Source organism: Seriola aureovittata, chromosome 4 (assembly GCF_021018895.1).
Source record: "Seriola aureovittata isolate HTS-2021-v1 ecotype China chromosome 4, ASM2101889v1, whole genome shotgun sequence".
NCBI classification, from domain to species: domain Eukaryota; kingdom Metazoa; phylum Chordata; class Actinopteri; order Carangiformes; family Carangidae; genus Seriola; species Seriola aureovittata.
In genome coordinates this window covers 27,137,094-27,164,916 of record NC_079367.1, presented here as the reverse complement: position 1 = coordinate 27,164,916, position 27,823 = coordinate 27,137,094, and the positions used below count along the sequence as shown (strand labels likewise).

The 27,823-nt window shown below is 42.1% G+C and overlaps 1 protein-coding gene across 3 annotated transcripts; it reads right to left on the bottom strand.

Moving 5' to 3' along the window:
- Positions 1-190: 190 nt before the first annotated feature.
- On the bottom strand, positions 191-27,307 carry ccdc9 (coiled-coil domain containing 9). 3 transcript variants are annotated; one of them, XM_056374116.1, is made up of 16 exons: positions 27,170-27,307; positions 25,332-25,384; positions 24,975-25,079; positions 23,428-23,577; positions 19,870-20,286; positions 19,070-19,153; positions 18,582-18,746; positions 18,297-18,478; positions 17,500-17,561; positions 15,661-15,705; positions 12,358-12,478; positions 11,864-11,996; positions 10,680-11,238; positions 9,830-10,510; positions 8,753-8,956; positions 191-3,391 (listed from the first exon to the last, which is right to left on the bottom strand). In XM_056374116.1, the coding sequence occupies exons 2-16, from the start codon at positions 25,332-25,334 to the stop codon at positions 3,387-3,389; spliced, it is 2,916 nt and encodes a 971-aa protein (XP_056230091.1). In that variant the 5' UTR covers positions 25,335-25,384; positions 27,170-27,307; the 3' UTR covers positions 191-3,386. The 3 variants fall into 3 exon arrangements, with proteins under 3 accessions (XP_056230091.1, XP_056230092.1, XP_056230093.1); XM_056374117.1 differs by having other exon boundaries at positions 8,753-8,953; XM_056374118.1 differs by lacking the exon at positions 15,661-15,705.
- Positions 27,308-27,823: the final 516 nt, after the last annotated feature.

Sequence of the window (27,823 nt, the reverse complement as noted above, 5' to 3'; positions counted from 1 at the left end):
GGACATAAATTCATGTGTCTGTGTGTGGTGGATGAACAGAGGGGCAGCGGGTTAGCAGCACACACACTTCAGTGGATGTAATCATCCACAGTTTGATCAAATATTATGAGCATCCAATCTTTAATCCGACATGGATTCAGTCTGCAGCTCTGAACATCATCATCTACAGAAAAAATAAAAACACACGTCATCAGAGAAAAACATTTATTGGCTAAATGAGAAAAACAAAAATTGAAAGCAACAGTGTGCTTTACATTTCATGTGGGTCACGTTGTGGAAAGCTGTACGAACATCTGGAGTCTGTCTGCCTGATGTGTGAGCTGATGGGGACATTTATCTCATCCATGGCTTCGACAACATTAAAAAGCTACAGTTTCAGATTCATGCCTGTCCTGATCATTTTTTTAAAACAGCTGCACACCACTCCCTAAAACGCAAACCTTGTTAGTCGTCACAGCGATTTCATGTATCAAACAGGAAGACGTTGTAGATATGGGTGTACATTGAAATATCTACGGCCTTAAATACAATCTGTCATCGAAGCTCAGAAAAATAAACATCCATATGCAAAACCAAAAAAGAGGAAACATAAAAACAATATTTTTTTCATAGCTCACAGGCTACATTTTGCACAAACACCCAGCTGTGGAATGTTTATTTAAAAACTGTACATATTGCAGTTCCTTTCACTTCAAATGCATCGCTTTTATTCCTCTGATCGAGAACACAAAACATTAAAGCGTCCCACTTAGCCCTGTGTCTTCAAACGCCACAGGTGAGCCGCTACAACTAACATGATTCAAAGGCCGAGCCGTTTGCAGAAAACAAAGCACAAACTCCAAAACAAACCAAACTGAAGCCCTTGGTCTGCTGAGGTATGAGTGGAGGGTTTCATCTCAAAGCTGTCTATTAAAACAAAACACTGCAGCCCAAAAATTCCTTATGCAAGGAGTAACTCATGTTAGTGCACCTTAGACAATTTCATCCAAATAGACTGTTATTATGGCTGTTTGAAAACATGAATTTTTAATGTAAAACCAATAACTCACTAATATCTCGTTGAGAAGGTTGTTTTCATTAAAGCATTTTGGGATGAAACCCTTGATTTAAAAAAAACAAACTGTCTATTTAAAGAGGCAGTGTGTCATCTAAGGAGAGAGGGGAAATCTTACCAGACGGATGTGACAGATTCCCCTGTAGAACTGGCCTCCGATGATTCACAACCCACCAGTCTCAAAATGAAAGCAAAGACTGAGTCAGTGAAACTATAATATGTTTTCTGATTATGACACAGAACCACATCATTAACAACAGCAAATGCACCCACTGCTTAAAGTACATGATTGGTATTTTTGAGACGAGGGAATAAGTGTGAAGACGTCACATGATGCCCTTAAGCGAGACACCTGATCCTACGAGTTAATCCGGGTGAGAGCATCAGCCAAAAATGACAAAAGTCATCAAAGTTTTTCCTCAAACAGCGAGTCGGTCACTCTGATCCACACCTGAGCGACAGCATCACTGAAGCCAGTTACTCTGCAACACACACAGCAGGCCTGTACAGCTGGCTCTCATGTACAACATACAGTGAATGACACTCAGAGCATCATACTACCTGCAGTGAAGCTCATGTAAACAGTGTGAAGGATCCTTGTTTTTGAAAGCTGTTTGTTACGATATTTTTAGAAATATTTTCTCTGATGATGATCATTAAAAAAAAAAAAAAAAAAAAAAAAGTGTCAGGGGTCTGATAGGAGAAACAAAAGTATTTGCATGTACAATCTTACAAACGGAGTAATTAAAATCCACAAAATAAAACCAAAGAGCCGGGCAGACTGGAGGGTGGAGACCCATCACTACATTATAAAGATTAATGGATCTGAGATCAGTGCGATGGAAAAGTCACAGAGGATTTAACGTTAGAGCAACTGTTTAAAATAAACAGTGTGTAAATAATGTCTGAATAAAAGCTGACTCAAGATGATAGTAAGAGTTTAGTGGCTGAGGGTTAACCAGTGTTGTTCTGCAGGAAGATTAACAGTCTGATCCTTTATATTCATTTCCACATGTAACTCACACTAACGGTCTCGCCAGTCTCTAATCCAACACTGGAGCTTGTGTGATAGTGAATTAACCATCAGGCAACACTAGCTACGCCATTTATGTTCAAGGGGAATTCCATCGATTTTACACATTAAATTTGGTTTTCAGGGTCTGGGGGAGCACAAGTGCATATGTGAAAGTGATAGTATGAAGCCTTTAGTGTTTCCAGAGGGAGCTGTGTCTGCCTAAGAAATGCCCTCAAGTGATGTCACTTGAGTCTGAGAACTAGAAGTTTGAAAATAAAAATAAATCTGTAGGTGTGGAGGTAGACAGAAGTGAGACCTCTGTAGCCCACTCCTCATCTCTGCTGCAGAGTAGACACACGAGCATATCACACTCAAATCTCTGTCCAAACTGGCAGCGGTTGAGTTGCATTGTGGGTAATGTACCAGGTTTTGAATGCAAGAATTGAAAAGATAGTATCTGATATCTCTCGCTGATTTTTAATCCTTTTTAAAAAGAAACTGTGCATCATGAGTGTCATGTCAGAATCGGTGGAGTTCTCCTAATCATATACCTGGTAGCAGCTGTACAAAGGCTGGTTAACTCATCACACATTGAGGTTCACAAGCTGCAGTGAGAAGTCTAGTGAGAAGAGCTAAAACCAACACAGACATTAACCTGTTTTGTTCCTGAGGCAGTCGAGCACAAGACAAACAAACACTGTCTCTACAATGATGTGGACCTCTAAAATGATGAGACTTATCACCTATCTAACACTCCTCATAGCTCAGCGATGGGTCAACTGACTCCAGCTGCCAGACTCCATGGGGTCAATTCATAAACACAAAATCTCAGAGGGGAAACTGAGCTCGCTGCTTCAGCAGCGACGCTCTGAGTACATGTCACCTCAGTCTCCAATCCTCCCGTGACAACATGTCTACACAAGTGGTCTTCTGCACAAACTGTGAGAACAAAACATGAAGCTTTTCAGTGTTGAAAACCAGTGACTGGTGGACATTTTACTCCTGATGTCTTCATATTTAACAGAGTGAGACAACAGATAGCGACTGCTCAGAGGTGATCGGACCCATTGATCCAGAAGAATTAAAACAGCTCAGAGACAGAGCGCTGAAAAGATGTCTGTCCATGGCGGCGGTGCACAGTCCCTCCTCCTCCCCCTCCTCCTCCTCCTCATGACAGTTTAAGTCATTATTTTTCTTTTTTGATTTAGATGCGTGATGGCCACTCCAGTGATGAGTAGTGTGATGCTCCTCAGACGTCTCCTCTTCCTTTCATCCCTCCATCCTCCTCAGAAGTGAGTCTGTTTGTTCCCAGCAGCTTCAGCCTGTTGATACAAACACAGGGAGGAAGTGGTGGTGCTGGGGGGTCACACATGCTGGAACAGGAACGTGTGTGTGTGTGTGTGTGTGTGTGTGTGTGTGTGTGTGTGTGTGTGTGTGTGTGTGTGTGTGTGTGTGTGTTACTGTGTCACTGAGCTTCATGCTTTTATCGAAAGCAGATCACAGTACCATAAGTGTGCACATTTTTATAGCAAACAGCCCCAGGGGAGAATCTTTCCTGTGACAGCATTACTGCCATCACTCTGCTCATTCAGCCACTCTGAGATAATCACATGAATACTGAATCACACAGCTGCAGAAAAACCGTTCACAGACCAACTGTGTATCAACATGTCCTGATCTTTATGTCACAAACTTGCATTTTCATGATCCTACATCCTCAACACAACATGTTCTTGTCTAAAAAAAAAATGTAAATGATGTAAATATACAGTAAGAAGATATATGTGATATAAAATAAAAAGAATTTGAAAAGATGAATCACATAATCAATAAACTGACGGCAGTTTTCATTCCACATGGTGAATTGTTTAAGTCACCCATCGTGCAAAAAAAAAAGGCAAATATTTGTTGCTTCTCGTTTCTCAAATGTGAGGATTTGCTGCTTTTTTCAGTTATATGTCAAATCCTGAAATTTGTGGGATTTGAACAGCTGGTCAGACAAAATAACACGCCACCTTCGGGGATCGAGGGGCATTTTTCAGCAATTCTTGACATAAAGGAAAAGTTCACACAAAGACTGGAGACAGGGAGTAAACAGCAAGCCTGGCTCTGTCCAAAGGTATCACTCCACCTACCAGCACCTGATATCTTGTTGGTTCAATCTGTACAAACACTAAGAAACAGTCTGGCACATACTGCTCTGTAAAATAGTGATTTATTGCTTTTACCACTTAAAGGTCCCATATTGTATAAAGATTTCTATGTCTTTTCTGATTATAAAGCAGGTCTAGGTTCTATATTAATACTGTAAAAGTCCACAGAGAAATGCACACAGCCTGTATTCAGAAACTGAGCCTTAAAAAGCGTCCTCTCTTCTGATTGGCTGATTGACCTGTTGTAACTAGAGCTCCAGAGAGAAGCCTGAGAGAAGGGATGTGAAACTACACTGAGATGGTTTTTGGTTCTTAAAACTACAAATTTGTCTTCTTATGGATCAACCCTTCAACTTAAACACAGGAGAAGAGGAAAATAAGGAGCTTTCAACAAACTTGTTGTAAGGTCTTAATTATTAAGCTTTACATGAGCCGGTAGGTGGACAGACCCAGGCCGGCCGTTTATACCTCCAGTCTTTGTGCTAAGCTAGGTTAGCTGGTTGTCGACGGTAGCTTCATATTCACCATACAGACATGAGGTTGGTCTCATCGAGTGCTAACACCAGAAAGTGAATAGGCGCAATTTCCCAAAATATCAAAGCTTTAAATGTCTAAAAGATTAATTCATAAAAACAGTTATTCCTGGATTGATCAATAATGAACATAATGATTTGTTGCAACCCTAAATTTGTCACCTGTATGTAGAAAACTACTCAAAGTGAAAAATGCTGGGTACTTTTAAAACAGTTGATCTTCTAAGATCGACTCAAGTGAAAGAAGACCTTTAAAATCTGCTGAAAGTTAGTGGAGGATCATCAGTTTTTCTTTGATACATACTGCACATCTCCCTATGCTCATGTCCTCTGAGTTTGCACAGCACTGACTCAAAGATCACTGGAACAGATATAGTGGTTTTTAATGGGGGTGTTTGCTGGTACTTGATTACGTCATTCATCTCCATCCACTGTGGAGCCTCAGAAACATCACAAGATTTAATTCAATCAGACTTCAAACGGTATCTGTTCTATCTGCACTGTCATCTGTCCAGCAGGCTGCAGCTCATTTCCTCTGAAAAGCCTTTTAAAAACTTAATTGTGCCTCTAATTTCCCTGGTTTCCTGATCTCCACCCTGACACCAACACACACAGTAACACTGCCACGCACTTCCATCAGCAGAACTGTGTGTTTGTGTCCATGCACATGAACACACACAATGCCCACATGAGCTCATCTGACTTCTGCTGTTTATCACAAATGAGTCATCAGGACAAGTGTAAATGCAATCAGTGTGTCTTTTTACACCAAAGAATAAAAAGGAGCAAACAGTAATCTTTCCTTACAGTTATAATGGTTGTGTCCATCTCACCTTTCATCTTATATTAAACATCAACAATTAAAAATGTAAAGATTATCAACATGTTTCAGCCACAAGTCTTTGATAGAGAGAGTGAGTAAACAGATTGACTACATGTACAGTAAATGTACAGGAACCAGCTGCCTCAGCTGGACACAATTTGTCGGAGTAAGAGCCACATAGATCAGCAACTTATTATTCTTTTTATTATCAAGAAATCTGATGATTATTTTTGGCCCATCTCCCAATGCGACGTCTTAAAATGTCTGTTTTGCCCTGTTTCAGCTCTACTTGCAAAACAAAACAACAACATACCAACTTTTTTTCTACTGTGTTTCTTTTTACATCTCCTCTCTCATTGTAACAACAGGTCAGTGAGCCAATCAGAAGAGAGGAGGCTCTCTTCTGAATGATTCTCTGTGGACTGAGGCTTTGATACTTTCAGAGTATTAATAAAGAACCTACACCTGCTTTATAATCAAACAACACATGGACATCTACTTTTATACTATATGGGACCTTTAAAGTGCGAGGAAACTAATTTAGTCCTCTTTTGGTTTTTGGATTCTTACAAACTTGGATTTTGCACAATGGAAAGTCTGGGAACAAGTTGATTCAGAAATATTTGCTTTTTAAAACTTAGCTATTAGCCAAAGTAATTACACCACAAACTAAGTGTATGTGAGGAGAGCAGCTAATGACGGGACTTCCTCTAGTCTGTGGTTTTTCCACTTAGTTCACTATGAAACCAAAGTGTGCAGAAAAAAACAGACCGACAGGGAGATTAGGTGGTGATGTATCTCAGTGATGAGAGGAGAGCACTGATTCTAACCAGGGTGAGTGATTTCTATTCCCACTGATGGCTCCCTTGCTGAATATGCACACTATTGATTCATGGTACCATGAGATGCTTTGGATCCAAGTACTCACCAAGTGGCAATCTCATGTGGCATTATTATAAGAAGTGCTTGTTTTTGATTGAATCTGCTGCTGCATCAACCTCAGAAACAATAATGGCTTTTTATGGGTTTTTCACTAAATGAAGAACAACTTGACAAACAACACAGTCCATTATGTATTTCATCAGGGGAGATGAAACAGTCATGTTCAAACATACAGGTAAAACAATGACAGACACACTTTAAGCCAACATAGCCATTAACACGATCAGTGAAGCCATGCAGAGAAACCAGGTGAGGTCAAGTTCTCCCTGGAAGGTCATGGACCTGCCAATCAGAAGCTGAACAGGAAGCAGACAGAAGGTTGCATTCATGGCAAAAAGGAACTGTCAGATCACACTGCCACATCATAGCCCAAAGTCAAAATCTTCTCTAGATTTTCTTCATATTTAACGTACAATATACAACGCACAATTAGGAATCAGACCCAGGAGTGTCCAGCCATGCTGGCAGCTCAGTGAGTCTGTATTTAGGCACAGTGGGGCTTGGAGCTATGTGCTCACATTAACATACTAACAATGACTATGCTAGCATGTTAATATTTATCAGATTTACCATGTTAACCATGTTAACATTTGCTAATTAACATGCTAACATTGCCAACATGATGATGGTGGCAGAGGGAGATTCAGGGGCGTCAACAAAGTTTTCAGAACACATGGTCTGGGCATGTCTGAATAAAATCCAGCAAGTAGATGTTGATATATTTCACTGTGAAGTCAAACCTTTAACTTGCTGGTGGCACATGAAAAGTCATGGAATCACAGAAGTATCCTAATATACTAGTATAGTAGAATTAATTCTCTTGGGACTTTGAATATCTGTAGCAAATTTCATGGCAATCTTTCTAATAGTTGTCATGAAAATTTACACTGAATTACAAATGTCAGAAAAGTCAGAGGATCACCAAACCAGCAGTGTTCAACCTCTGGGGGGCATGAATGTCTGAACCAAATTTCATGTCAATCCATTAAATAATTGTTGAGATATTTAAGCCTGGACCAACATGGTGAACCGACTGACAGTGAGTGTTCTCCTATAAAGCCAAACAGCTGGCGTGGCTAATAGCAAAACATCTACAGAGCAGAGAGAAGAGCCTCTGTTCAATCAAGTCCTCATTTGGCTCTGCTCAGATACTTGATGTCATCCATGTTGGCTGAGGCTTCACTCTCTCAATCTGTGTACCGTCTAAAATCCAGATTTTTTCAGCACATTCAACTGTGAGTTTTGCCAACTAGCATATTCATGTGCAGCAAATCAATAAAGGGCATTATGGCTAGCGATGGCCTGGATACTGGAGCATATTATTATACATATTAATCAGTAGCATCTATGTGTGTAAAACCTTTGATAGACAATGATGCAGCAAAGTAGCTCTGACCTATATTAAAAACACATTGTAGTAATTTCAGTTTTACAGGAAACACCTGGCTCCCAAGATGCCATGAATGTACAGAAAACAAGATACACACAGCACAAGGTCACATTTCACTTTGATTCCTCTTTTTCCCTCTCCTCAGCAGAGACAAACTCGTTATGTAATTAACAAACTTGCATTAACACCAGGAGAAGTGAAGGAGAGAGAACGAGAGGCTGTACACATCAAGGTATGGTAATGCAGGCAGCATCCCATGCAAAGCGGCAAGCATTTTCATCACAGCCACAAGAGGAAGGGAACAAAAGGGAAAAGGTTTTACATGTAGAGGAAGATGAAAACGGGAGGAGGAGGAACAGGGGCAGTATACACAACACATTACAATAGGTGGAGTTAGTACTTTCAGTCCATCACAGGAGGAAGAGGAGGAGGAGGAAGACAGTCAAGAGGAGTGTCACACAAGAGATGGGGTCCTGATTGGTTGGAGGAGGCAGTGACGACATGACAGGCTCGTGTCAGATCCAAAAACCAGGCAAAATGCTGTGCTTGTGTGTGTGTGAGGGTATAAATATATCTTTGGGTTTGTCATGCCACCAAACAGCTCCCACCGTTATTTATTTATATGTGGAATGAACAAAAAGAGCAGAGCGAGGGAGAGAGCCGCACCATGGAGAACAAAGATGAGGATATCAAACCAACACATTCACCAAAAAAAAGAAAAAAGAAAAAAAAAAAAAAAAGAAAAAAAGAAAACGCAAAGTGAAGCGTGAGAGAACGTTAGAAAGCTGCAGGGGATTTCTTACAGTACGTCACTGTCTCAAAGTTACTGATAAGAACCGCACCTGAGGACGTCTGCTCTGAGGACTCCACTGGTTCTGCTGTCAGGGCAGCGTTGGTCTCAGCTGGCGCCGTGTCGCCATCTTTATCTCCTGCTGTGTCGTCATCTTTCCCTCCTGCTGTGTCGTCATCTCTCCCTCCTGCTGGTTCAGAGAAGCTCTGATCAGCCTCCAGGACGGCGGGAGAGGGATCAGTGTCCAGTGTTTCTGCTGCCAGAGAGATAAATAACAGTGATCTAACTCAACGGATCTCTTCAATAAGTTTTATTGTCCAAAAACACTTGACTATTCAAAATTAAATAAATGTGTATGTTCATAAATTGATTCCGTTTAATTTCCAGGGATGGTCATGATGGTCTGTTAATCCACCGCTTTGGCCCAGACTCAACAACTACTGGATGGATTGCCATGACATTTTATGCAGACATTCATGATCCTCAGAGGATGAATCCTACTGAGTTTCATGATCCTCTGACTTTTCCCTCTTGCACCATCATGAGGATTACAGTTTTGGCTTTTACTGAAATATCTCAACTACTTTGTCATTGGTGTAAAATTTGGACAACACATTCATGTCCCCCCACAGGATGAGCTCTAATAACTTTATTGATCCCTTTATTTTTCAACTGGTGCCACCATCAGGTTAAAATTTTAATTGTCCAATATTCTGGTTTATGACCTCATACCTGCAAAACTGTCTTCAATATCCACTCTCTTTTAGCTCTGTGTTTGGTCTAGACCAACTCCTGAGGGGAATATCTGTCTCTTTAGCAGTTAAATGTTCCAATGTGTTCACCAGCTGCTCTCTAACTGTGTCTGTCTGCTGTTTGATGCTGAGCAGGTGTGGCCTGATCAGCCTGGTGTGGCCAAAAACAACACAATGAGCAGTGAGACTGAACCTAAACAGATAAACAATGAGCTGCGACTGACTATAAAGCTCTGTGAAGCCGAGGGGAGCAGCTCATTCAGCTGATACTTCTCTGTAGGTTCATCACGACAAGCAACACCTTTCACAGTGTCACGCTGCTAAATCGGCCCTAGTCTCCTTCTTGTTTTGGTTGTTTTTTGAGGTTTTTCTATTACCTTGTGAAGGAGCAGCAGGTGTGTCCTCGTCCATCGTCACAGCAGCCTCAGTGACCTCAGAGGGGGCTGGGACAGAAATATCAGAGAGGGTGTCGTCAGATGGCAGTGCAGCGGGAGAGTCTGTGGGGATGGGCTCTGGTGCTGCCACGGTCTCCGGTGCTGCCACCGGCTCTGGTGCTGACACGGGCTCCGGTGCTGCCACGGTCTCCGGTGCTGCCACCGGCTCCGGTGCTGACACGGGCTCCGGTGCTGCCACGGGCTCCGGTGCTGCCACGGTCTCCGGTGCTGCCACGGTCTCCGGTGCTGCCACCGGCTCCGGTGCTGCCACCGGCTCCGGTGTTGCCACGGGCTCCGGTGCTGCCACCGGCTCCGGTGCTGCCACGGTCTCCGGTGCTGCCACCGGCTCCGGTGCTGACACGGGCTCCGGTGTTGCCACGGGCTCCGGTGCTGCCACGGGCTCCGGTGCTGCCACGGTCTCCGGTGCTGCCACCGGCTCCAGTGCTGACACGGTCTCCGTTGTTGCCACGGGCTCTGGTGCTGCCACCGGCTCCATTGTTGCCATGGTCTCCGTTGTTGACACGGTCTCCGTTGTTGCCACGGGCTCCGGTGCTGCCATGGGCTCCGGTGCTGCCACGGGCTCCGGTGCTGACACTATCGGAGGCTGCTGGGGTTTAGCCTCTTCTGGAGGACAGGAAAAAGAGAAAGAGGAGATAAGACACAGGGAGAGTCGAGCAGACATGAGACAAGACAAAAATCGAAGGGACACAATGGTACACACAATACACAGCAGTCTCACAATAGTACTGTAATAACTTCATATTATGGCTCAGGTGTGAGTTAGGTATCTTACCTGTATCCTCCTTTTTCTGTGGCTCAGCAGGTTCTTTGGAGCTGGCAGCTTTGCTCTCTGTCTGCTCCTCCTGCTGCTGCTGCTGCTGCTGCTTCTCCTCCTCCTGGGCCTTCTTCTGGGGGGGGCTGGCCTCAGCACTCGGAGGTTTCAGGGGGCTCTCGCCCCCCATGCTGCTCCGGGGCGACAGCATCTCCATCTCCTCCCCCCAATCTGACACAGGCTGGTGGCCATCCAGTGGGGAGAAGGGGCTGATGGGCTTGCCTCCCTCTGGTGACTCCTGAGCGGTTGCTGGGGGAGGGATGCGGACCTTCGGCCTGGGAGTCCGCTGCTCTTTGGGGCTTCCTGTCGATGTAGATCGAGAACGAGGTTTGGGAGACGCAGGGGAATTGTCTTTGCTCTTGGCTGGTTTTTTCTCTTTCCCAGTGTCTTTCTTCTCGTCGCCCCTGGAGTCGTGTTCCGAGTTGCTCCCTTCCTCCACCGCTTCCTCGGCGTCTTCTCCATCACTGGCATCCTCCCATTCGTCGTCGTCTTCCTCTCCGTCTCCATTCTTCTCCTCCACCTGAGAAAAGATGGAAAGAGGGGATTACTGGGAAAGCAACTGCAAAGAGTTTGCAAACTTAAAACTGTGATAACTGATTTTGTTTGTGTTAAGTAGAAACAAGCAGTTGATAAGAGGAACCAAACAGCAGAAGCAATATTCACTCTCCTTTAGGTTTGGTCTCCACCTATTCCTGAGGAAAATATCTAACTCTGTAGAAGCTGATTGCGCCACTATATGTTCACCAGCTAGTCGCCAATGTTGCCTGTCCACCGTTTGTGGCTCTAAAAAAAAATCAGTGTTGTTGAGACTGAGGCAAAACAGTAGAGACACAGGGCAGGAAGACCAAAACAATGAGCTGAAAGACAACTCCATTGATTCTCCTATTGTGTTGTAAAATGTTGATCATAGCTGTTGTATTTGTGTCTTAAAGCTACTGTTCTGAAATGTTGGTTGGTTGTTTCTTTGAGTAAGCACTTTGTGTGTATTTAGTAACTTTTGTCTTTTCTCAGGTTTTCAGCCAGACAGAGACAGTAAAGAAAACACATCCAACATGAACTGGTCCAGTTTAGTCTCCGGCTGCCTCCATCTTTTCTACATTAATGTTACTTTTCTTGCATTATTAATCCAGATGAAGCTCCTCTACCTTCTGTGCTGTGGGAGGTTTGGGTTTTTCTTCCTCTGTATCCTTCTTTTTTGTCTTCTCCTCCGCCTTTGTCTTGTCCTCCTTTTCCTTCTCCTCCTCTTCTTTCTCTCCTTCCCAGCGGTTGTCATGCATGCTGTCAAAGGCATCCGGATATGAAACATGACATTATGTTTTCATAACAATATAAAATAAACCCCATTGATTTAAAGCGCCGTTAAACCAATCCATCAACTGAAAGAGGACAACTTCAACCTGTACCATGTGAATGACATCATGATTTGTTTTTATAGACGGAAGAATAAATAATAGAAGAAAAATGCCAAATCAATAACTGATCTATAATCTTGAAAAGAATGATTAGTTGCATTATTAACAACACGACTGTACTTTTCCTGTAAGGTTGGGCAGCCATCTTTAAAGGTGATAACCACAAAAACACCTTCAGCATCCTGCGACAGGTCGAGGACAGACTGTGATGCCCAAGTCACATTTACCTGTAGCTCTGTTTCTGTCCTCGGCCCTTCCCTCTGCCTCGGTCCCCTCGGGGCCCCTGGCTCCTTCCCTGGGACAGGAAGTCACCAAACGTCGGAACTTTAGGCGGCCGCTTAGTGTCATCTGGAAGAGATGTTAATGGTGAGTGTAAAGTTGTTTTGCAATACTTGATCTAAAGGCAGGGTGAATCAGAGAGGAGAGGGACAGAAGGACGACAGAGGAGGTGATGGACGTGTGTTTATCATTGTCACAGCTGCTGCTCAAAAAGACCCAGGACATTTACCTCACAGCAAGTGATGCGTAAAAGTCGTTTTTTAAAAAAGGCATGAATCAAAATTCATGATCCAGATGGGGCATACAGTGTGTCAATATTATGAAACAATACAATCAACACATAATCGCAATTTTTAAGAAAAAGGTTCACATTTATGAGCCTTAAGAACCATGAAGAGCTTTCCTCTTTTTTGGGGGATAAAAAAAAAAATATATATATATATATATATATATATATATATATATATATATATATATATATATATGTTAATGTACAATAAATGTATGTCATATTAACCACATTGTGAGTTAATTCTGGACTGAATAACTATTTTAAAGAAATTTAAACGGGTCTTTAGTGGAAACAAAATCAGTTTACCGTTGCTTGGTCTGTTTCTCCCCTTCCTGCTGCTGCAGTCTGAAAGTCAATACCTTACGTAACAACAGAGTCAAGACTTGTGTGACAGCAGCAGTCCTGCAGTGACAAACTGCTGCAGAGTCCATCTGAACTCTGAGACAAGGTCAGACGTCAGTCTGCTACTCTGTGGGCGACTGATGGCCGCGGGTGGGAGGGAAAGAGACAGTCTTACAGATTTTGATGCCTCGTGTCTCTTTGTTGCATGTGAAAGTGGAAGAGGAAGACTGGCCTCCATAATACTGTGTGTAACATACAGAAAACGCATATTTTATTACAGTAATGTTTTCAAGTGGAGGGCAGCAGTTATACTGACAGGTGTTTCTATTATTTTGACCACACCATTTATATCAGTGAATATGGGCTAGAAACAGAAACACCTCTCTGTATAATGTAATACAGCTCAACAGCACCACACACTGCTTCCTCCGAAATGACCGTACAATTGAATCAACACCTTTCTTTAAAAAAAAAAAAACAAAATGAAAATGAAGGTTATAAACTTGATGGAGGCAGAGTTTATTACAGGCCTGTTGCATTAGACTGGTTTAGTTTTAGCCTGGTGTATCCAATACACTGAGTGTATAAGTGATATAATAAATGTTTAAGCAAAAATATGCGTTATTTTATTTTAGTCACAATCTGTGTATTACAACAGGAAAGACCACGTTACCTCTCCTATTTCATCATGAGGAAAAAAAGAGACAGAGGATGGAACGAGAGAGGAATAATGAGGATAATGCTGGAAGAAGAGACGCTAGTGTGGAATGGATGTCAGAGTAGCTGGGTTTCCTTCGCAGATGTTTTTTTTAGGAAAGTTGACAAAACACAGTTGCAGATGGTCTGTGTTTCCATTGAGGGATATTATGCAAATCGAGCTGCGTTTTCTCTTCTTGTGATAACGTGACGATGAATTTCCATCAGTCTGTCCCTCGGTTGTAACTGGCTCCCTGGGGCCTGATACGGCGGGCGCCACGGTTTGAATGCGGAAAAAAAAGTGTTTCCATTTCACTTTTGCAAAATATTACTTTGTTGAATAGTCCACATCGTGCAAGCGCATACATTTTTTCATGTGTCTCTGTTACTCATTTTTAAGTTTGCAATTTCAAATTGAGCATGAAGCAGGTTAACAGAAACGCATCTAAAATGAACAAGAGGTAACCTAAAATAAAAAGCTGTAAAAGAGAAAGAAGTCGAATTCAGCCAATTATAGGGAAAAATTATAGAAGGAAGAGAAGCAGAGCAAAAATCATAGAGGTGTGAAGGAATGAGAAAACAGTCAAAATTATGAAAAAATGTGGATGAAACAAGAACAGAAGATGGAGGAATGAAGAGAGAGAAGGTCAGAGACCAAAAGCTCCGACAGGGGAGAGGATGCAGGGAGGGAGGTGGATAAGAGCTGAAAGGGAAGGACGTGATAAAAAAAAAGGTCAGAAAGAGAAAGCTACAAGCACAAAAGAGATGAAGGGATCAGTGCGGAGAAAAGAAAAAACTGAGAGGATGAAGATGAGGAGATTGAACAGAGCAGCCCGGGGCTGTGAAGAGGACACTCAAGTCATTCCAGAAATTAGAAATGGTAAAGACAAAGACACACACACACACACACACACACACACACACACACACACACACACACACAATGTGGAGACAGCCAAAGCAAATGCAGGCTTAAATGTGGGGCAGGTTTAATGCCATAACCTCTAAAATACACTCCAGATCTAGACACACACAGAGATGGAGGAAACCAGGACTGAACAGCAGTTGGAATTCATTCTCAGCTTTTGTTTGAACCTTCTCACAGTTCACAGTTCAGCCTGGAGGATCTGGTACACTGCACATGTGATCTGAGGAGAAGGCCATACAAACACTAAGAACTATTTAAAAACACTGTTCATCATCCTGAGGTGGGTGTGTGTGCAGTCAGAAGCGTCTGAAGTGTTGCCAGCCTCAAGGAAAGATTCACAAATCCTTACAGATGTTCACCCAGTTCCAAAGCAAAGCCCTGACATGGACTGTGGCTCAGGTTAAATCTCCCTTTTCACAGTCTGTTCACCTGCAAGTGCTCGCTGACTGATTTTAGTCATACAAAAAAAATCTACATATGGTCTGTGTGGCTTAATGAACAGAGAAAAGTCCAAATCCAGGATATTTGCAGGTTTTGTAAAGCGACGTTTAAGATTGTGTAAGAGCTTTAAAGATCATTATGTCGCTTTATTATAAAAACAAACACAAAATGGGAATAATATAAACATCAGGTACAACTGTGTTTAGTACACCACTCTGATGCAAATTAATAGAGACCATGTCATATGCAATGTGCTAATGTAATTGCTTGATTTAAAAAATGAAATCTTTAAGATGTTATTTTCTTATTCACGTTGGTGTTTCAGTTGCAGATAGTTGGATACACAGGTGCAAACTACAGTTAAATAAGACTTTAGCAGTAAATTAAGTTGATGATTACGATCATTACAAGGGCTGCTTTGTCGGGGGGGTGAGTCAGGTTTGTGAGTTAAGGGTGAGCTTGGGTTTGGTTGCAGTTGTTGTGCTTCAGACAGACACACAAATGGAACAAAAACACACACAAAGTAATCTCAGTCCCATGCTGTGGTCTAACCTGAGGCCCTGCCCCGAGGCTCTGCACGAGAGTTACGCCCCCGGGCTGCAGAGAGGACACACACACAAACACACAGACACACACACACCTTGTCCATGAAAGAAAGCAAAGACATCATAACCATGTAAACATCATTTGTTACTGAGCAAAAACTCATTATCCCTGGAGAGGACAATGCATGCGAGACACCGAGGTGAGGGGTAATCTGTCTCACCACTTGTACAACTCACAATTTTCCCTCTTACAACTCACACATACTTGTTTTCCTTTAACTCAGAATGTTGAAATCATAATCATTATTCTAATTATTAAACTTTCTACACAGAACTGTCACTGTTCACTTTCATGCTGCACTTAATAAAACTACAGTTTAAACAACACTCACATTAAATGCACACACCTTAAAGAGATAATGTGTATCGTATGTGGAAATGATGAAGCTGCCCTTCAAGATAATACATGTTCCTGAGGTCCAGACTGTGATGCAGTTGTTTTATGATTGTTTAGCTCTTTATGTTTTAGCATGGAACAACATTTTATACCATCTGGTGTTTCATGAAAATATTCACTGCATACATTTGCACTTCAAGCACTAACCATCCAGTAGAAAAGAGGAGCAGCATTAAAGATGCAGAGCCTCTCAGACTGAGTTTGGCTTGTTTTGCTGTGGGACTGGGATTACAGGTCCCACACTAAATTATTTGGATGACTGACTGAAATTACCAACATGCATGAGTTGAATTATGTCATAAAGCTCATCAGGGTTGTAACTGTCTTTTACAAAGTAACTACAATTAACTGCCTTGCAGTTTTATGCCTTCGCAAGTCATGTTGCTGGAAACAAGGTCGTTCCTGAGTCACAGTGTTGAATTAAGAATAGTGTTTTTGCAGAACATTATGATGTCACAGTGAAGTTGACCTTTGACCTTTAGGATATTAAACATCCTCGCATCTTAATTTTATCCAATTAGACATTTTCCTAAAATTTTGACCTTCGACCACCAAAATCTACTCAGTTCATCCTTGAGTTCAAGTGAACGTCTGTCCCAAATTTGAAGAAATCCTCTCAAGGCGTCACTGAGATAATGCATTCACCCGAAAATAAAGAATTACATAAAAATGAATTATTTGGTGACTTTTTTGCTGCAGGTCAGAATAAGATTAATTAATTCAAAAAACTAAATTGGCTTTGCTCTTGTCATGGGCAGCTATCATTTTTGATATCTAATAGACTAACTGATTAATCAGAAAAATAATCAATATAACAATTAAAAGTGAAAAATTGTTATTTATAAACCTCCTTTATTCAAGTGGTTGTTAGTGAACATCTGTTTTTAATACGTTGTACAGATGTTTTGGCCAGTTTAAGTTGGTCGGGACTCGGGGCTGATGTTGTTTTTACTTTACTTCACTGAGGGACAGAGTCCGTCAGCACATATAAAGAAACACTGTGTCCTTGTGAAGCTTCTCTCAGATCAGCACGACCTCGTCTTCAGAGGTTGATTTGGACTCCAGGGAAATACAGCGAGTATTTACATAACAAGCTTAATCAACTTCCATTTACATAACAGCTTTAATTAGCTGAAGGAGGGAGATGGTGTTGTGTCCTGTGATGTGTGTTCGGTGTGTATGATGTGTGTGTGTGTGGGTGTGTGACGACATGTTGGAGTGACATCAGGTCAGACAGGAGACATGGGATGGAGGTGGATTGAGGGTCTGCTGCTGCCCTAGTCTTGCCAGCTGTTTTGTAACCACAGCAACAGCACGTTAGTGGTGTGTGTGTGTGTGTGTGTGTGTGTGTGTGTGTGTGTGTGTGTGTGTGCGTGCGCAAAGACTTGCCTCTCCTGCTGCCCTGCTCGGACGTGATGCCCTCTGCAGCCACATATGGGTCCTCCTTGAACCTGTGAAAACAGCCGCAGGGTTACACACACACACACACACACACACAAAATATCAGTGTCCTTCTCCTCACGGCACTCTGTCTTCATCTTTATCCCAACTGACAAGCACTCAAACACTTTCTATCCCCCTCACCTCCTCTGTCCTCTGTCTGTGTGTGACGAGGATGAGGACCTATACCGCTCTCCCCGAGTTCAGCATTTTAACATCACACAACTACTTCTGCTATTTTTCATGTGAAGAAGCAAGTGCATCTCTATGAGTGTCAATCAGGAAAGACTTTCTGACAATGTGCACAGTTATCCCCATTTTATCATTTTTATCATTTTAAATGATCCCCACCCCCCACTACCCTCCCACCCCCTGTAATCACCTTTAGTTTCTGACATGGTCGGACAAAGCACGAGCATGTGCACGAAACCTCAAGAACCGACCCTCGGGCCACTTTTTGGTTTCGTAACCTTTGAGTCGCATGAGGTTTTATTTCACTGTTTATTTTCATATAAGGAATCTAGTGCTCAGAAAAATAAGAAGGGAGCTGTCAAATGCAAAAGAGTGAGAGACCTTGAAATTCTCTGTATGTGCTCAAATACAGGCACTCGGCTGCATGAAGAAAAGGTCAGATCAGTCTCTATTGCAACACCTTTCAAGCTTGGTGCTCTTCCTCAGGCAGCATTACAGAAATCTAGTCAAAAATAAACAAGTAAATAAATTTTAAAAACCCCTCCCCTTCTCACATGTTCTCAGTCTTCTGTGCGTCCCACTCTCGTCTCCACTGGCCTGTGGCGTTGCGATGGCGCGCCAGTCTCTCCTCGTCAATCTGCTCACGCTCCTTCTTCCAGCGCAGGTACTCTGCTCTCTCCCGGCCGGTCATGGACATGGTCATGTCCACAGAGCCTTTCGGACCAGGCCTTCGACTCTACAGAGACGGGGAGGGGTTATAATGATAGAAATGAATAATGTTACAAAAATGCAAAAAAAAAAAAAAAAAAAAACGAGCCATAAAGACAGACATTACTCACAGTCCACTCCCTCTCCAGTTCAGCTCCTGTCTTTACGTTGTCAAAGTCCAGCCCCCCCCAGTTTCGGACATGTCTCCTGCTGCCCTCCTTGCGGTCTATGTCTGGCGCTGGGCCCGAACGTCTCGGGTCATCCAGGAAGTTACGAATCGGCTTGTCACCATCCTGCTAATAAAAGAAATTCGACATGTTCTACTGTAAACACATTTCACAACAGTAACAATCTGCACTTGTATTCTACAGCAGACAGACAATAGAGGGGACTGAAATGGGACAGACATCAATACTACTAAGAAGGGAAATATAAGTGGTGCTGTTTAAAGTTGATCAATAAAGTGAGAGAACGGATGAACAGATCAACAAACATGAAAGTCTGAGGAAAGAAATGGGAGGGAGGAATCGTCACAGTCTCTGTGGGTAGAGAAATCCAAATACCATCTGATAAGCTAAAACTCTGTGGAATTATCTTTTCAAAACAGTGACTCCCATACCCGCTGTCCTCTCTCATACTCCGCTATTCTCTCCATTTCTTCGTTCATCTTCTCAATGTTCTGTCGTCTCTTCTCCTCCCATTCCTGTTGAGGAAACAACACAAGGCCGCATCGTTAGTTACAGATCATCATTAATTATTTCAACTAATACAGGACTTGCATGCTGAACCACACTACGACATTTCCGTTTTAAAACGCATCTCTTTTGCTGCATTTACTCCTCCCGTCCACACTACTCTGCAGTTTTTGAGCACCTAAAACAGACACTTTTGGAAACATTTTGCCCCATTTTATTTTGAAAACTCCGGGGTTGTGCTGTTGTCTGGGCGAGCAAAAACGGAGACCTTTGAAAACGATAAAGTAGACACCCACGCTGCTCCTTGATTGGGTCTCATCAGCCTCGACTACCAGTGGTGAAAACATGGTGTTCAGACCTTGTTTTCTTCTCTAGCAGCTGTTGTTCATAAATTCTGCATTTTCATGCTACAACCGCATTTACTGCTCCTCGTTCGTAGTATTTTATGCAACTAATCAACTGCAGAGAAGACAATCTGCTTCCTGTTTACAGCAGCTCGCACACGCTCAGTGTACATGAAGGGTCATGTATGTATGCATATGCGTATGGTCTCAACTGAGAGCTGCCTTAGTGATAACTCACCACCGTCGCAGGTTCACTGATAAAACAGGATTTCAGGATTGTTCAAGAAACACAGATTGCATCAGAAGATTTACATGAAAATTATAGAGCTGCGCCTCGAATGCAGGACAGTAGCTGAGTGTGATAGTTCATCTGCACTTACTTTAGATTTCCTGTCCATGCCACCTGGTGTTCCTGTTCCTGTTCCTGTTCCTCCTCCTCCTCCTCCGCCTCCTCCGCCTCCTCCGCCTCCTCCTCCTCCTCCTCCTCCTCCACCTCCACCTCCACCTCCACCTCCTCCCTCTCCTCCTCTTCCTCTTCCTCTCCTTCCTCCTCTGCGTCCCTGCCCTCCCAACTCCCCCCCGGGTTCTCCATCTCTGGGTGTCCTCGGTTCCCATTCTCTCCTCTCTTGGCGACCTCCTCCTCCTCTCTGTCCTCCCCGGCCTATCCGTGTCGACCCCGTCCTCCTGGTGGGGCTATGGGCGTCGCTCTGCCCTCTGAGGCCGTCGCTTTCTTCTGACGACTTCCGGCCGCGAGGTGTTCCAGGTCCAGGTTTCCAGTCATTCACGACTCTCTTCTCCTGCAGGAAACACACACAAATACTTAAGTACTTTACAGTGCTAGTACCACGTCAGCATGCGGAGCAGCAGCTCTCAACATTACATCTCTTCTCTCTGTGCATGATCAGAAGAGGATTATTCTCATCATTTTTCTCTCTTGTCCCCTTGTGTAATTTCAACCCATTGTGTTAAAATAGTGTGTACATATTTGGTTGGTTCAGCTGTTCACTGCTCTGCACTGATTTCTGTTTGGCCCATGGGAGAAAAAATATTTCCTGTCCTGAATTTACCCCTGTACTTTAAATCAAACACACTCAGTCTCTTGAAGAACTGGTAGAAAGGAATAATCAGGGCTATGGATTATGCAAAACTACGACATGATGAACTCAGAGAGTGGAGCTGGGAGGTGATGAACAAGAGAGGGAGAGAGCAAGACAGGGAGCTCTTTAAGAACAGGGATCAGGAGTCTATTGTCAAGCTTTACAAAAAGGTTTAACAGACTAATGAACCAAATTTAACCTGTTGACCCTGAATCAATATCCATTCAAACAGGAACACACGTGGAGCAGACGCCACCCTGCTGCCCTTCAGCTCCTCCTTGCCTTGTAGTCTTCGCAGGTCTAACACTGTCCCTCCTGGGCCTGATCAGCACATACTGCAGGAGGCCAGCCATCATTCAACTGAGCTCTAGCATTTATTTTAAGAGTCTGTACAGACGTAATAAAACTCCCTCTGGGCGTTCCTGATATATTGCATTCACAAGCACGTGGGGTCATTTTGACCTTTGACCACCAAATTCTAATCAGTTCATCCTCGAGTCCAAGTCAACGTTTGTGCCAAATTTCAAGAAGTCAAGGCGCTACAGAGATATCACGTTCACGAGAATGGGACGGACAGACAACCTGGAACCATAAAGCTTCCAGTCCTGGCTGAGGCATAACAATGCGACTGTGTAAAAAGGGGTTGGGCTCGTAGTGATGAACCAACAGAGAATCATCCCGTGAATCTGCAGCACCCTTGGCTCTACTCAGGTTTATAGTGAGTTACGGTTTGATTACAGCCAGGGTGTGTGTCATACTCTGTATCTCTCCTCCATGTTTCCTGTCTGCCTCTTCCCTGCCAACTGTCAAATTAACCACACAACACACACAAACACCTCCTGCTCAGCTCCACACAGCAGACAGACACAGCAGACAGACACAGTTAGAGACTAGCTGTAATGACCAGGTCCTTCACTTTAGCTGCTACCGGCTGCTCACTGCGCGCTTATAGTTTAGACGTGCCCTCTAAAAAAAAAAAAAAAATTATATCCAGTTCTTACCAACGCTTTGTATCATGAACACTGTCCCTCTCCACACTATTTCACTGTGTGAATATTAAAGAAAAACACAAACAATCAATATTCTAGTTTCCTGATGAGAGGTGAGTCAACAGCGTCTCTCAAACCAGACGGACACTGTAGAGCTTTGAGATTTCATGGGTTAAAGTTTAAAACAGATTGAACTCTGTGTGAAGCAAAGGAAGCGGGTCAATTCGCAACCAGAAGCAAATGTGTCTTCACATGAACATGAATGGGAGGCGCATTTTGGTGTGAGTGCACCATTACAAGGGGTTTATCTCTGTTCTGCTGCCAGGCTGTTCACCACGTCTGGGTCACAGACCTCTCCACACTAAGATATATTTGGGGTATAGTTCAACTAAGAAGGAAAAAGTTACACACAGTAGCTTTAATTTATCTGTTAATTGCATGCATACTGTTGCGGATTAGTTTTTTTTCTATTTCATATATAATGTTGAAATTAGTATATAATTGCTAAGAATGTGAAGCTACTTCAATGCACCGCACCTTTCTTTTAGGGTTTAAAAAGGGAGACTCTTGGGAAGACGACCATGTGTGTAATCCACTGGTACACGTGAGTGTTTGCATAACTTGTACAACATGTTAACAGATGTAACAAACTGAACTGAATTAAAGGCTGGAAAAACAGATCCCAGAGCTCATTTCCCAGGACATTTGTATAACTTCAGCAAGTCAACTGAAGTTCACTCTGCACCAGAAGCTGCTGTTAAAACATTACGCTACAATCATCTTAGCTCTGTTTTAAGATACGTTAGCCTGATCAAATCTGTACACAGCAGAAGCAGAGCTAGATGGAGCTCACACACACACACACACACACACACACACACACACACACACACACACACACACACACACACACAATGAAAGTCTGAGTCATAACCTCTCATTGTAAATGTTTGTATTTTAAGCCTGTGTTGTGTAATTTTATGTCGACAGCTTGATTGGTTTATATTATTTTTCCATACTGTATTTTTTCAGTACATGGCATGGACTAGTTGGTTACATTTAACTGTAATATCACTGGTTCTATTAGGTCATTAGGAGCAATGTAGCAAATTACTGATTATTATGTATTAATATCTCATAGTACATAAACAGTGACAGAGCATTTTATCCTCATCGCCCATATAATGTCTTTTGGTAGTGTGTATATTCTTTCCATCTATGTTATGTATGTAACCTCTATGACAGAATTAAATCAATCCAAAAAGGCCTCAGTGATTAAAGTAGGTCAAAGTATCTCATCTCCCAAATGTCAACATTTCAGGAAACAAGAAAAGCGAGACCTTTGAAAACGATAAAGTAGACACCCACGCTGCTCCTTGATTGGGTCTCATCAGCCTCGACTACCAGTGGTGAAAACATGGTGAAAACATGGTGTTCAGACCTTGTTTTCTTCTCTAGCAGGAAACAAGAAAAGCTGCCTCGTTTTCAGACTAACCACTTCACATTTTTGGGTTATGAGTCAACTCAGCAGAACTCATGCAACCATCTAATCTTTCAAATAGAGTTCAAAACAACCATGACATACTCTATATAATGTTAGATGTGCTTCTCATTTTCTTTATTTGTTCTTCAGTGTAATGTTGAGTTTTCCTGCAGAATTTTATGAGCACGTTTGTCAATAAAAATATATCTTATCCCAGATGCAACTCCATCTGACACATGTAACCCAAGTGGGCAGAGGACCGGTGCACGGCATGATGGTTAGACCAGCAGGTGTGTGGTTGGTGAACTGATCACAATAATGAGAATATGCAATGATTTTAAAAAGCTCAAGACACTCGACATGTCTTACCCCTGTTGGCTTAGAAAGGTCGACTGTGACGGTGAAGTTTTCCTTCTCCGTCTTCCTCCTGTCCGTCTCTGGCTCATGGGGGCGGGGCTTCCGAGGTGTCGTCACAGCAATGCCCTCCTGTTCTGCTTTCTTCTTGTCTTCTTCGATTTCCTGTTGAGATCGAGTGACAGAATAAGTGAGATTAGACTAAAGCTGTTTCTTAAATCGAAACTCCGGACTAATCTTAAGAAGGTTTTCAGTATGTTGAGTGTTGCTGTGGATGATAAGCAAGTTAAATTTATTCATATAGCACCTTTCACGGATTAAAAAAAAAAAAAAACAAACAAAAAAAAAAAATCACAAAGTGCTTTACATCATAAGAAGTACAAAGGTTTGGACAATAAATACAAAGCAATGAAATAAAAGGCAGGAGCTATTCAGATAGACTGAGCAAAAACCTGTCTGAATCTAAATGTTTTCAGTTGCCTCAAGTAGGTGTGAGAGGAGTCTATGCATCGCAAGCATATAGCAGTCCGTAGTTTGGGTGCCACAGCTTGAAAATCACAGTCACCCTGGGTTTTATAGCAGGTGCAAGAGACGGCCAGTAATTTTTGTTCAGTAGACCTGAGACCCCGATTGGCCGTATAAGAGGAGGTGAGCAATATTTTGGGGTGTTCGGCCTTGCAAGGCCCTAAAGGCGAGCGCCAGTATTTTAAAATGGATACAGAATGTGACTGGGAAACCAGTGCAGGGAGGATAAAACTGCTGCGATGTGTGGTCTCTTGTTATTGCTGTTTCGGAGACAGTTCAGGCAAGTATGAAGAGTGCTAACAATAGTCTAAATGAGAAGAAACAAGCATGAATAATCATCTCCGACTTAATCTTGGCAATGTTCCTCAAATGGAAAAAACATGAGCGTGTAAACTGGCTGACATGATTATCAAATGACAGCGACTGGTCCAACATGTTCTTCGTTAACAAACCAGAAAACAAAAAAAGAAATATTACATCTTTGAAAAAATATTTTCGATGTCTATCTATCAAATTTAATTGGCAGTGTCATTTAGGGCGATATAACCTATAAATAATATTGTGTATAAATAATAGGCTGTATCATCATACACAATATATATCTCAATATTTTGAAATTTCCTCTAAAGTACTGTTAAGATTTTAACCCTTTGATGCATAAATCACACCAGTATGATTCTAGTAGTCCCTGCAGCTTTTGTCTGCATTAAAACATTATTGATTACTGTGTTTTCATTAGTGGTTTCTTTCGGAACTATTTTTAATTTGCAAAAAGGGAAAAATCACAAAGTTAAATTTGACCCTGAATAAAAACAGAGCTCAAAGCAACAAAAAATGCATTCAACAAGAATCCCCTGAGAAAGACATTTAACCCAGTGCTGTTTCTGTTCTCAACCAATTCAGCGCTTCACGTCTCTCCAGCTGCCAGATAACCCCACATAAACACACACGCCTCACCCACATCACACACACGCAGCCAGGAGGAGAGTTATACATATTTTGTGGGCGTTTGTATTTTAAAACTAAGATCTCCGTACCTGGTACCTCTTGACCAGAGCTTCATTCTTTTTCCTCAGAGCTTCGATTCTTCTGTCCAACTCTGCGTCCTTCTCCTCCTTGGTCTTGAGATCCACCGTTGAAGACTGAGGAGAAAGAGCAATGAAATGAGGAGAAGGCCAGTGTGTCAAATATCCATAGAAAACTGGACCAAAGGCAAATACAGATAATTCTGTTGCCTATGCCTCTTCACTTGACAGGTAATTCTTCAGTTTGCTTTAGTTTAAGACATGAAATTACTTTTCAACAAGCAAGTTGATGAATGTAGCAGAATTTAGCCTTTTCGTGCCAGTGTGTGCACCTCCTCTACCAAATCCTAAAATCCCTCTCTTACTTACCATAGCTGCCTCTGACTTGTCCTCATACACAGGTGGCAGACTACTTGTTCCTCCTGTAATGAGAAGATGAAGAAGATGATGCTGCAGCACTCACCAGTCAAGCATTAGTCCGTGAGGTGCTTTAACAAAGTAGTTAAGTTACTTCACCTGGGTATTTGCCCGTCACTGTACAGAATGATAAATGCTCAGAGTTTGACACTAAAAGGTTGTTTTCACCTTAAATCTGAGTTTAAGATAAGCATGATTCTGAGATATCACAACAAGTTTGGAAGCCAATCATAGTCTAATATAAAGCTACAGCTAACAATTATTTGCATTCCTTTTGGTTTTACTTAATTGATCAATTGTCATCTATAAAATGCAAGAAAATTATGAGAAACGTTAGTTTGCCACAGACCAAGGTGACCGTCTAACCAACAGTCCAAAATCCCAAAATGTTCCTTTTAAAGCAAATAATCTTCTCATTTAAGAAACTAGAAACTGCATACAGCTTAAAAAATGCCTAATATTATCAATCAATAAACAATTATCATAGAGGAAAAAATGCCAATCAATTTTCTGTCGATCAGCTAATCAACAAATCATAGCAGCTCTGGTTCAATGTGCCACTAATATCAATGTGAAGCCTCTTGAAGCCTCCAGTGCACAGACAGAGGGCGGACTTTTCAGAGAAGAAAGACAACAACAACTTTATCAGCAGTTTAAAAATAAAAGAAAACCACATCAGACACAAATTAGTATTCCACACTGAGTATTTTACATGTCTTAAAACATGGCTGTAGGTGGATCATCAGATGTGACTAATAATTTTACTTATTTATGTAGTAAAATACTAAATATTTGTTGATTACAGCATAACAAATGTAACCTCTCTCTCATTTCTACTGCTGTAAACTGTATACATTTGTTTAGTAACCTGCAGAGCTTACACTATAAGTCGATCAATCGATTAGTTTATCAACAGAAAAATAATAGAAAACAATTAATAGATTATGAAAATAGTTGTCAGTCATTTATTCAAGTGAAAAAAGGTGAAAGATTCTATAAATTCTCTGGTTCCAGCTTCTCAAATGGCAGGATTTGCAGTTTATCTTTGTCACATATGACAGTGAACTGAATACTCAGGTTATTGGACTAAAGGCATATTTCATTTCATGTACCAAATCATAATCAGCAGACTACTGGATGATGAAAAACAATCATTAGTTGTAGCCCCAGTTACTGGTCTAACTCAGTAACACATCAGTTTTCTTTGGTAGGGTTGAGTGGGCGTTTAGCATCATTCTGACATGTGACCACAGCTGATCAAATGAACAAAGATAATGATCCTGAGACATTAACCAACAATTTAAAACAATAATTCAATTGAGTCCAACTTTGCTCCTATGTGTAGGGTCCACTAGGTAACCCCTCTTCACTTTCACCTGGTCAAGGTTAAAGGTAATCACGGGTGAGGTCACAGGTGTGTGTATGTGGAACACAACAAATAAATAAATCCTTGATGCGTTTCCAAAGCTTCTGTAAGCGTATTAGAGCTGCATACAGGATGCAAACACAAGTCACCTGAGCCACAGCAGACAACATACACAACACAGACTGTGCGGGATGTCCATCACAATAAACTCTAACTGTACTCTAATCTACATTTATATTGATCCATTTGTTTCTACTCTGGTCTGCGGTGAAGTAACACAAGCACATTGAGCCATGTCTGCTCTGATACAAAGGCGCCGAACCCCCCACGATGAAGAGACAGCACACGGCCGACTCCGACGACATGAAGCTGAACAGCGGAGTAAACGTTTACAGGCGTTTAAGTCCCACTTGTTCAATATTACCTTTATCAGGGCAAGTTGTACCGAGTGGAAAGACCAACGTTAGCACTCGCTGCTCTTTGCCAATTCCTGCACCTCAGAGTGCCCTCATTGTTCGGCTTCCTGTTAGCTGCGGCTAACTTCCTGCCAAATAAAGACCCCCTGTCTTTGGTTTTAAAGAGGCCGCGCTGTTCTTGGATGGCTGGATCAAACCGCGTACTGTTACTTCACTAATACAGAGGTTAATATTTTTAATTAATATATTTTAAATATATATGTTAAACAATGACGCAGAAAACCGAAAGCAGTTGATATTACCTAGTTTTACAGCAGCTGTAGTTCGTAGTGTGTCCACCAGAGGGCACCGGCGGTCAGCACACAAACCCGGCATGATAACCCCGCGGCAATGAGGTCAGATCCAAAAATACCCGCGAAGATTCACACAGGCATAAAGATGGTCGTGTTATTATTTTCATACAATGCTAAACTAACTCAATACAATTATATATGTTGTGTCACCCTATATTTTCTAGGCTGTATCATTCCTATGTATCATTGTGTATTCTGTTGTCCTATACTATCCCATTGTACTTTATACAATTATTTATACATTGGCTACCCAACTTTTGTCATTTAAATACTGCTGTCCCTTAAGTTAATTAACTTTAATTAGTAATT